Source organism: Trametes versicolor, assembly GCF_000271585.1.
Source record: "Trametes versicolor FP-101664 SS1 unplaced genomic scaffold TRAVEscaffold_2, whole genome shotgun sequence".
Taxonomy (NCBI): domain Eukaryota; kingdom Fungi; phylum Basidiomycota; class Agaricomycetes; order Polyporales; family Polyporaceae; genus Trametes; species Trametes versicolor.
The window spans coordinates 1,316,872-1,327,485 of NW_007360322.1; the positions used below are offsets into that span (position 1 = coordinate 1,316,872).

The following is a 10,614-nucleotide window of genomic DNA, read 5'->3' on the forward strand; positions in this document are numbered from 1 at the left end:
GCATGGCGCGGCACGCGGGGCGCGGTGATGTGTTGCTTCGTATGTCATGTATATTCGGATACGAGCACGGGCCAATGGGATTTGCGTGGTATAACACAATGCGACAGCGGGAACAACGGAGCATACATAACAGTACTATCATCAAGCAACTGCGACTTCAATATCGATACCGGCGACATATCACGAACTCTGAACGTAAACACCAGCGGGAAAGGGGGAAATGAGGGTACCAGAATGGTAGAAGCGTCGAGCTTCACTGCTGGTGCAGCCGGCCGCATACCCAGAGTATGATCCTTTGTATCGCATCGGTGACCTGCTCCGTGCTGATCGGCTGCTCAACGGGGGGACAGTGCATAAAGAGCACAGGGGTGCTCTTCGGCGGCGTGCTCCTCTCCTTGAACTTCTCCTGCGGGGTGATGTTCCGCCGTGCCTCGGCCAAGGAGCAGTAGAAGATGTAGTCGCACAGGAAGTGCCCCGCGTCCATCGACGAATACACCTGCTGCAGGACTGTCAACAGGCCGTCCGAACAACACATCGGCAGGCACACGCACGTCAATCCCGTTCTCCTTCAGGTGCACGATCAGCTTGGGCACGTCGATCTCCGCCGACAGCTCGTCCGGGAAGTTCTCGTAGCCCTTCCCGAACCCGCGGTTGGGCACCGGCGGTATCTCCATGACCTCTACCGGCCCCGGACCCTCAGGACCGCTCGGGCCCGGGAGCGACGCACCCACAAGCATGCGCTCCATGCGCTCGAGCTCCGCGTCCGCGCTGTCGCGAATAGGGTCCTTCGGGAGGTGCACGATCGGGGCGTACTCGCCGTCGGCGTCCTTCATCCTGTATCCGTTCTTGTGGCCGAGACGCTCGATGCGGAGCGGGCCGCGCCCCGCGACGCCGACGTGGAAGATGAAGTCGAACCCGTTGGGTGGGGGTTGCGGGACAGCGAACGCGGGGTCGCTCGAACGGGGGAGTACGGGCGGGCGGGCGTGCAGGCCGGGGACGGTGCTGAGCACGGCTTGGTACGAGACGGGCACCTCGAGTGTGGTGATGTGGATTTGCTGTGGGCGGCTGAAGAACGCCTCCATCTCGTCGGTGATCATCATCGCTGAATTGTCGTTGGGCGTCATGAGGTCGGAAGGCGGGTCGGTGTAGAGGACGGTGTTGTGGAGGGGCTTGACGGCGAGCCATGAAGGGTTCTCCTTGTACTTCCCAAATGGCTGGAGGCGCGATGGCTCGTAGGTACACGTTCTTGCAAGTGTAAGAGACGAGAGCGGTACTCACTCCGAAGCCAGTTACGAGAACGCGGAGGGCATTGCGGTCCACGCCGGAGTCGGTAGCTGACACCACGGGAGGCATCTGCGTGATCGTCTGGGAGACACCTGTCGTCGTTGCGTGGGACGGGGTGGTGGTAGAGAGAGAAGAGGGACGAGGACCGAGGGGAGGGCGGGATAAGTGTATGTAAGGAGAAGGGAGGCAGTCGCGGAGCCCGGGACGAGCGAAGGCGGCTCAGCTCTCCGTCCGAGCACAGCTGCACGCCCGATCGATTCGCCCATACTCCATCAGTGCATTCAATTGAATATGCCTCGTACCTCTCTCCTTCCTTCTCCCATGACCTGCTCATGAACGACGGCTCTCGTACACGCAGCTGGCTCCACAGAAATGGTTACACGCATATCCTTTTGGCTGCGACGCTCAGCCACGAACGTTCATTTCGCGTCGCGCATGACGCCCCCTCCGTCACCCCGCGAAGCTCATATGGACGTACACATGCCCTTATCATGCTACCCGGCGCCTTCCCAAGCTGCCTACATCACCCCTGCATGATCGGTTGGCGTCATCGTACCCCACAACGTGCGCATGCAGGACAAGAAGTCACGAAGGGGTACTTACTTTGCATGATAGATCGTCTTCATTAGGCGCCCGCAGCACTCCGCCTCTAATGAGGGCACGTGACTAACGCGTCCGCGGTACCGAGCGCGAGCCTCGTCGCGGCCGTTACCACCTATGGCCGGCTGGCCAGTTGAGTCTTCTCGAACTCGTCGTGGTCCGTTCGCTTTGCCCGCGCCGCCGTTGCGCTTACTTTGTGATTTTATGCGCCAGACGTGTGTCACGTCAAAACAAGCAAGCCTGTTGACCGGTAAATGCGTCTCTAGAAGCTACTCAACTTGTCCTTCAAATTTATGTAGGTTTCTGCTGCCAAAAACTCTCGCTACGAACGCGACTTCGGATGTTTTCCATTGCATGTTCAACGGGGAATATCTATGGTGTGATCTATCTGCTCATACTATACTTCCCGCGAGATGATCGTTTTGTCCATGGGCCCTAGTACTTAGTGTTCTTTAAACGACACCCGACAAACATGAGCTCGGTGTCCGGAACTCCGAGAGAGGTCGCCGTGAGAGCCTATGGCGGGACCATGTCGATGATGCACTCCTTCCACGTATCAGTCTGGACTTCAGGAAGCCCTTATTCAACACGGCGGGGAAGCCGATATTCGAGGTGGCCATTCTCCCTTCCGCAAAAAACGCCGATCACGTCAATGGTGAGTATCCAGATTATAACATCCGCGACTTGTCTAAGCGACTAACATGTAATCAATTGTGTCTTTGCTTCCCTACTTGTCCCGGTGCTCGCGTCAATTTGGTGTCCTACAGACGCGGTATCCAGCTCCGTGCGTGTCGCAGTTAACGGTGAGCCACGCGGGCGTACCCAGTCCCCGGCGCTGATAGTGCTTCTAGCTACGTATTGACGCGGGAGCGCGTCACCAAGGCAACTCTTCGCGTCTATCGTGTTCGCGCAGAAGGCCCCCGCCCTTGGAAGCGCGCTGAGCGTTCAAAGCAGGCCTGTAACCTGGCATTGGCAGCGTCCATTGCCGTACTGTTTGAGCTCACGACTTCGAGGATTCAATTCTAGAAAATTTACAGCACGGGACGATCGTATCTCTATCCCCCGACGTACGGTGTCCGCATCGCCCCATTACTTCGACCGGGACGAGGAAGAAGGCGGTACGCACCGTGGCATCCTCAAGCCCCGCCGCTGGTTTCGAAGAGCGCACAGATTAAGCATCCCCATGCGGGCCTTTCACGCGCAAAGCTCGCTAAGCGATATCCAAGTTTAGAGGGCGTTCATGTTCTCACTGTTTTGCGACGTACGTACAGAAGTTGGCGGACAGGCCGCATCGTGTCCCATCCGACGTGCGAAGCATGGTCAGGTGTCGTATTTTAGGTTCACAACTGCTAGAGCGGTCGGCATAAAGCCGCTATGAGCGGCTGGTAATTCCTGTGAACAGCGCCCGGTAGCGGGGCATTGGCCTCAGTTACACAGGACATATTAACGGCTGGATTCGTTCGAAAGGATCATCGCTGTCCGATCGGTCGTAGGAAGAAGAAGCCCCCGCAAAAAGCGCTCGCCTGCGGCGTCGGGACAGCGCCGTAAAGCCCCCATGGCTTGGCGTACCTCTCAACGACGCCAATGATTACAACAGGTGCGTCTACCACGTATTATTATTAGTACACTAGGCCATAACCGATCTCATGGTCATATTCTAGAATTATGGATGTACAGCCCAGCTAGTCTCCGACGACACGGCGCACTGGCTGAGCGACACGGGGGCCGGGGGCTTGCGATAAACCGTCAAAGGTGGTCATCAAGACGCCCTGTTCGCTGTGCTAGCGGAGATGTCCGAATTGGCTGAGCCTGAACAGGTCTGGGATGCGCAGATTCCTCCCCCCCGGGGTGGTTGGTATCGGCACCGTGGCGACAAATGTGGGTCCGCGTCTTCTGCTATCGTTGCCAATTAAATACCAGCCTTGACTGATATGATCCAGACACCAAGGGATTGCTGCATCGTGTATCTATATGAACGAGTCATCCTAAGGACACAATTGAAGGTGGCATACTTACTTGGCAACATGATAGACGCCTCTTACATACTTCGTTCCTTATAACAACTGCACGTGATCACACGCGTTCGAGTTGTGGGTCCGACCAAGGTCCGACCTCCTCCGACACACCTTGCTTGCGCTTCAACCTTGACCATGCATTCTTTCTGATCTCACATTTATCGTCTGCCTAGGGGAGACAACATTCTTTCAGGTTCTGAGCCTGTATCATTATACCACGAGCTACCATGCAGCATAACGGCTATCTGGAACGACGACAACACCTAGGCTGGAGACGACTCAGGCTGGAGACGCTGGTAAGTACCCGTTCAACTTTTCAGGCTCCTTGAATCACTCGAAGCCCAAACATTGATTTCGCAACCCAGCGGCCCATTAACCCCTGAAAAATACGTTTACATAGTCAGCGTAAATTGTGCAACTCCGGCAAATGGTTTAGCTGGCTACCAGTTGTCTGAAGCTCGTACTGTACGCTGGCTTACTGGCACCTGTGGCATGAAACACCACGAATGCAGTGACGATCTATAGATACTTCCAAGACGCTGCGCTATGTGAACTCACCCACGCAATCCGGCGAAACGTTCGTCCTTAGGTCGGTCAGGGTCCACCTGCATCTGACACGGCATGCTCAGCTGTGTGCGGCTGCATGTGAAATTCCTGTTGACAGTCCTGGCGTTCCGGTACAGCCCGCACATCGCAATCTACCGTTTCTACCGGACTTAATTTTATTTTACGGGAGGTGAGCAACTATCTGATCGGCCGTTCGTGCGTTTCTGCTTATTTTGCGCACACACAGCCGACGTCTACACGATGAACGCCTCGGCACAGCCGGCACCAAGCTCCTCCGTAAGTGCAGCCGCTGTCGTTTTTTCAGAAGGGTGCACCCGCGTGCCCTCGATTCATGAGGCTGACAGCGGTTCTTAATATGCGACACGGAAGCCCATGAGTCAACTGGACGGAAGACGCCCTATCACGTTGCCTATCGTGGGTCTCGTCTACCGCCAAAGAGCTCTTTCTTTTTCTTTGGATCCTCGTTTATTGCCCTCGAGGGCCGCGCCCTATGGTAGGCAATACAGCGCTGGTAGCTACGGGAGCGGAACTAGGGGTCTGCGGACATAGGTAGGGGGGTGGGGAGATGCGACGGCAGCAGCCGCCGCAGGCACAGTAGTATGGTTTGTAGGGATGAGACCGAGGCAATATATGGAAGTTCATCTAGCGAAATGGAGTAAGTATGGAAAGGGGCCACACGCTGGTCGCACCGCGCCGGCCAATATGCGGCAGGGTACCGGGATCTAAACCTGCCTGTGCTTTGCAGCGGCACTTGCGCTGCCGGGCACGAAGCCTCTTGCCACGGGAGGGGTACGGGAACCGGGCAGACACCGCAGGCCCGTCAGAACTCCCCCGGCCCCAGCGCGGAGATTATGCTCCCAGCGTGCCCGTGTACGTACGTGTGAAAAGCGAAGTGAGCGAACACGAGGATGAGAAGGCAGAGGACAAGAGTCGGAGGGGTGGGATGGTGGGGGCTGAGGCGAGCCGCTGCCGTGCGTTGCTAGTCGCCGCCGTCGCCCTCGTCACTTTCGGGGTATCCGGATCTTGGGCCCACCAGTGCACCGACTGCCATACGAAGGCGGCCAGTGGCGTTGACGAAGTTGAAGAGAGGGCGGAGGGCAGCCTTGGAGTTGAGCAGAGCGGCGAGGGTGCGCCCGGAGAAGCCGAGGGGGGCGAAGTGGACCGCACGGTGCAAGGAATAGGTCGGGCAGGCGAGGAGATAATGTTGGACTGTTTTGGGGGCGTCTCCGCAGGTTGGGCACGTCGCACTTGGCGCCTTTCCGATGCGAGCGAGGTAGGCCTGCAGGGGGACATGGTTAGTGCGGAACTGAACTAGGAGGTTCGCGTGACGATGAGGAAGCGTGCTGATAAGGGCACCATATTTCTTGGACGGCATGGCCCCGTCGACCTCGGCCATTCGCACCCCACGCACGGAGGTACGCCACCTGACCCCCGCGCGTCGATCGAGCTCATGCTTGAAGTTTTGCCGTGCGCGTGACAAGCTGAGCGGGAGCGGTTTGCGAAGCGACTTTGGGAGCTGGCGGGTGGGCGAGGAGACCTTGTGAGCTGCCTCCTTGGCCGCCGTATCTGCTGCTTCGTTCCCAGGGACATCAGCATGCCCCGGCACCCAACGAAGGGTGAGCTGGAGGCGAGGGCGCTCCGCTTTGAGATCGCGCACCGCTGCATGGAAAATGTCAGTGAGGTAGCGGCCAGGCCCTGGTGTACGTAGCGTAGTAGCCTGGATGGCCGCCGTATTGTCCAGCCCTATGGAGGCGTGTCTTGTGCACTGGAGGGCCCGCCTCAGCAGCTCCATCCCTAGGATCGTCGCCACTATTTTGGCCTCGTACACGGTGTGCCGTGTGGACGGGCCAAGGTGCAGTTGTAGCACCTGCGGCGCCTCCCGACCTGGCACGTACAGCAGTGCCGCCGCCCCCACCCCGCCGTCGACATGGGAGCCGTCAGTGTAGACGCAGTACGCTCCATCCCGCGCCCAGCGCGCATTGTCCTCCACCGCTGCCTCCCGATCCTTCAGAACGTGTGTGCGGTGGCGGGGTGTCCAGCGTGGGTGTAGGCGGACGGGTCGGATGCGTTCCGTATTGCGGTGGTCGAGCCAGCGGCGGTAGGCGTCCACGAGCTCGTGAAGGGACGAGCGGTGCAGCTTGACGAGGCGCTTGCCTGCCCAGCGAACGTGGTCGGCAAGTGGGTGAGACTTCGGGAGGGCGCATAGACGGACTGCGGCCCGGTGGCACAGTTTGTCGATGAGCATGTCAAAGGGGAGGACCTGGGCGTGTGCCTCCAGCGCGTCTGTCGGAGCTGAACGCAGGGCACCCGTCATGGCGAGGAGCGCCTGACGCTGGATCCCCGCCAGCCGGTTGACATTCCCCACCGATCCGTGCTTGCGGGAGTGGCCCGAGAGCTTCCTGATAGGAGTGAGGAATGTGTCAGCAGCGTACAGTACACTCGGGACCACGACTGCAAAATAAAGACGCCGCACGACGGGGAGCGTCAGCCCGTTGCGTGCCTTAGCCAGACACCATATTTGCGAGACGAGCTTGCTGCCCTTTGCGTAGGCGTGTGCAACGTGCTGCTTGTACTTCAACCCCTGATCCAGTAGGACTCCAAGGAAGCGGTGGTGGTCGGTGGGTGCGATTCTGGTGCCGTCCGAGAGAACCAGCTCCGGGCCGAGCCCGATGCGTTTTGGCTGGGCTTTGCAGTTGATAAGCCCAAACTTGTCGAGCGAAAAAGCGGAGTTGTGGGCCCGCAACCAGTCCTGCACCCCACCGTCCCGCTCCATGAAGCGCCGCACGCGATCGTGGCATTCTGTGAAAGTCTTGCCCGTGACAACAAGTGCCACGTCGTCCATGGAGCCTACTGCCAGCTCCCCGTTCTTCGTGTCTGCGGAGTCAATTAAATCAGAATTGTAGAAAGCGTAGAGTATGACGGAGAGTGGGCAGCCTTGGTCGATGCCGCTGACGATGTCGAATTGGTCCGAGGCATAGTCGTCGAAGTGTAGTCGTGTCTTCCGGCCCGTTAGCTTGACTCGCAGCCAGTCAATGTACTCCACCGGGACGCCCCGCATCCGCAAGTTGTGATAAAGGCGTTCTGGCGAGGCGGCCGGGAATGCAGACTTGATGTCCAGGAAAACCACCGAAGCGACGTGACGCCACCGCCAGGTGTCCTTGATGGTCTTGGTGACAAGATGGATGGAGTCCGTGGTGGTGCGGCCCGCTCGCCCCCCAAATTGGAGGTGAGCTAGCTGCGACTTCTGTTCAGCCTCGTAAACTAGCACGTCTGCGACACACCGGGACAAAATTTTCGACATGCAGTCAAGTAGGGCGATTGGCCGCCACGCTTTTGCCACCGTGTAGTCGTCCTTTCCCGGCTTTTGCAGCACCACCGTGTCCGACACCTTCCACCGCTCGGGATAGTAGTGCAGCGTGAAAGTTGCCCGGAAGAGCGAGCCTAGCACAGGGGTAAGTGTGTCGGCGCAGTGTTTGTATACCTCGTTCGGGACCGCATCCGGGCCCGGCGCCTTGAAAGCTCGGAGTGCCTTGATTGCTCGGTGCACCTGCGTGTCCGTGATGGGCTTGAAGGGGTACTTTGGCTGTGGGTAGGGACCTGTCGGGACAACAGCAGCGCTAGGCGGTAAGAAAAAGGTGCGGTGGAACTCAGCGCTCTTGTCCTCGTTCGAGCTCAGAACGCGTTCTCGCCCGCCCGCCGCTGGTACCCGGATTGGGGGTATGCGGGCCCTTCCGCCATCCGTCGCCCCTCGCTTGAGGAAACGGTTTGCATCCCATATGGTCTTGCCATCAATGGAGTCGATCCACGCCTTCCAGAAGTCGTTTTTGGCTGCCGTGATGTTGTCAGCATAAACATTACGGAATCGCCGGTACTCAGCGTGTGCAGGGTGAGCCGCCTCCCCCCGGTGACGGAAGGAGATCTGCCCCAAGCGTTCCTTTTCTGCTCGCATCACCGTGAGTTCCGCTGACCACCATCTCTTGGCGTAAGGTGTGTGAGCGTTCTCCGGCACGTGCTCCGCAATCATCGCTTGGAGGTCGTCCATGAGCTCGGACAGGACTCGGTCGAAGCGGGCGGTCGTATTGATGTTTGTCGGGAAGTGTCTCGCCTTGATCCGCTCTGCCAGAGCCAGCCCGAACTCCGCCCAGTTCACCTGGCGAAAGTCTTTGCGCGGGCGTCGGACTGCTGCAGTCGTTGGGAAATCGAATATTGTCTGGATAGGGAAATGATCAGCCTTGGTTGGACGCTTGTCATACAAAACTGTGCAAGTGCGCAGGCCCTCGAGGATGCCAGGGGTGCAAAAGACGTTATCTGGACGAGTATAGTTCTTGGTGCGGGAAGCCTCGAGCGTCGGCATGCCTTGCGGGAGCGCCTGCTGAAGATCGTGGTGATCGAGCGTGTTGATGAGCCGTTCTGCTCGGCGAAGGTTCTCCGAGTTGAACAAGTGGAGGTTGGTGGGGCCATCCCAGGCAGGGTGGTGGCGGTTGAAGTCCCCCAGCCATACCAGATGCTGCGGGTCGTCCGCCCCGTTCGCCAACGTGTTAAGGACTGCTCAGGAGGTGGCGTGGAGGGCTGTGTCGTGCTCGCCGTCAACGTAGAGGTTGAACAAGTGAATGGTGGCAGCGTTGGAGTGGATGGAGACGGCGGTCAGATCAGAGTGTTGGATGGGGATGGCGGACCATGAGCCGGTGGAGAGGCGGGTGCTGACGAGGATGATTGAGCGCGAGCGGCCCGCCCCATCCACCCTGTGTGGCGTTGGGTAGATGACGTGCCAGTTGGGCGTGCTGGTTGTGAGGCCGAGAAAGGTCAGATGGGGCTCTTGAAGTGCTAGAATATCATAGTCAGCGATGAACGGGTCGTTGAGAAGATCTAACTGGGCGCGCCCAGATTTGTTGAGATTCTGCTGCAGGATGCGTAGTGGTTTGTCGGGTGCAGAGTTCATTGATGAAGGGCGGTGGCGGCCGACTGCCCGGGTGCGCTGAGGAAGCCGTCCAGCGTGGACTGCTGCGTGCCATGTTGTTCGGTGTCTGCGTGGTCGAAGTGGTGTCGCACTTGCGACCATACTGTGGGCGGCGGCGGGGCTCGAGCAAGCTCTTCCTCATCCGAGATCCACGTGTCGGGAGCGTTGGTGACGAAAAAGCGGAAGCCACTATCAGCTTTCCGGTGTATGTGTGCGCACTTACTCGCGCCCGCAGTGCCGGGCAGGCCCGATTCCACGCAGCGTGGCCATTCTCCTTGCAGTTAGCGCAGCGGTACCTTTGCGGGTCCCCCGCGACGCCACACTGTGAGGTTGGGTGACTATCCGCGCAGTTCGCACAAACATCGTGTGCCGCCTTGCATTCACGAGCAAAGTGCCCGCCATACGCTGTCGTATGCTATCCGGGAATCGGATGATTGATAGGTGAAAAGGGGTGAGGGGTTGGGCGATGTTGATTCCCTGATGCTGCCGCAAAGCGTGTGGGGTTTCCTGCTTTTCCAACAGTGGCTTCGCCGAGTTCGTGACTAAGCCGGGCGGGCTATGATCCTTGAATAACTGCTTGTGTGGTGGTGTGCGGGTGATTGTGGTGTACTGAGACCTATGCGGAAGTCTCGGATGGTGGTTGCCCTGAGTATCTGGGCAGAGTCTCCCCTATACTGGTTGGGAGTGTTGCGTGCTGGCTGCGTAAGGCTGCGAGTGCCTGTCTTCTAGACCCCGTATTAAACACACCCTGTGGTATGTCAAGTGACGTGTCTTCCTGGCTGTAGACCCCGTATTAAACACACCCTGAGTGGTGCGTCAAGTGACGTGTCTGTTCTGGCTCTAGACCCCGTATTAAACACACCCTGAGTGGCGTGTCAAGTGACGTGTCTGCTGTGGACCCCGTGTCAACGTGCCCTACGGTGGCGTGTTGAGTGACGTGTCGTGCTTCTGTCTTCGTACCAGTAGTTGTCGTAAAGTTCCTGGTGAACCCCAACTAGTCTGGCAGCTTCAGTGTTCTCGTGTGCGTGTCTTCTTCGTCCGAGGTCAGTAGCTGTCGTAAAACTCCCGGCTGGAGCCCAACTATCCTGACGAGTCCTGTCCTGTGTGCGTGCGTCTCCTGTGTTCTCGTGGCACCAGTAGTTGTCGCAAGGGTTTCCGGTAAACCTCAACTAATCTGATGGCTTCTGGCTG

The 10,614-nt window shown here is 58.5% G+C and overlaps 4 protein-coding genes across 4 annotated transcripts in view; all 4 read right to left on the reverse strand.

The window, feature by feature from the left end:
- Window positions 1-69: 69 nt before the first annotated feature.
- On the reverse strand, window positions 70-1,590 carry TRAVEDRAFT_69060 (peptidase C15 pyroglutamyl peptidase I-like protein). The gene is made up of 3 exons (XM_008036057.1): window positions 1,279-1,590; window positions 552-1,214; window positions 70-499 (listed from the first exon to the last, which is right to left on the reverse strand). The coding sequence occupies exons 1-3, from the start codon at window positions 1,351-1,353 to the stop codon at window positions 254-256; spliced, it is 984 nt and encodes a 327-aa protein (XP_008034248.1). The 5' UTR covers window positions 1,354-1,590; the 3' UTR covers window positions 70-253.
- A 3,855-nt stretch (window positions 1,591-5,445) lies between these two features.
- On the reverse strand, window positions 5,446-5,841 carry TRAVEDRAFT_112710 (uncharacterized protein; the record flags this gene model as incomplete). The annotated part of the gene is made up of 1 exon (XM_008036058.1): window positions 5,446-5,841. One exon carries the CDS (start codon window positions 5,839-5,841, stop codon window positions 5,446-5,448), a length of 396 nt encoding a protein of 131 aa, XP_008034249.1.
- A 3,216-nt stretch (window positions 5,842-9,057) lies between these two features.
- On the reverse strand, window positions 9,058-9,306 carry TRAVEDRAFT_79086 (uncharacterized protein; the record flags this gene model as incomplete). The annotated part of the gene is made up of 1 exon (XM_008036059.1): window positions 9,058-9,306. A coding segment is annotated over one exon (249 nt), but the record flags the coding sequence as incomplete, so codon positions are not given.
- Window positions 9,307-9,655: 349 nt separating this feature from the next.
- TRAVEDRAFT_84003 (uncharacterized protein) overlaps window positions 9,656-10,614 on the reverse strand; it is a gene marked incomplete at both ends in the record, with an annotated part of 3,172 nt that continues 2,213 nt past the window's right edge. The window contains one exon of the mRNA XM_008036060.1: window positions 9,656-9,838. Within this exon, the coding sequence (XP_008034251.1) occupies window positions 9,656-9,838 (183 nt within the window). The remainder of the gene's footprint in view (window positions 9,839-10,614) is intronic.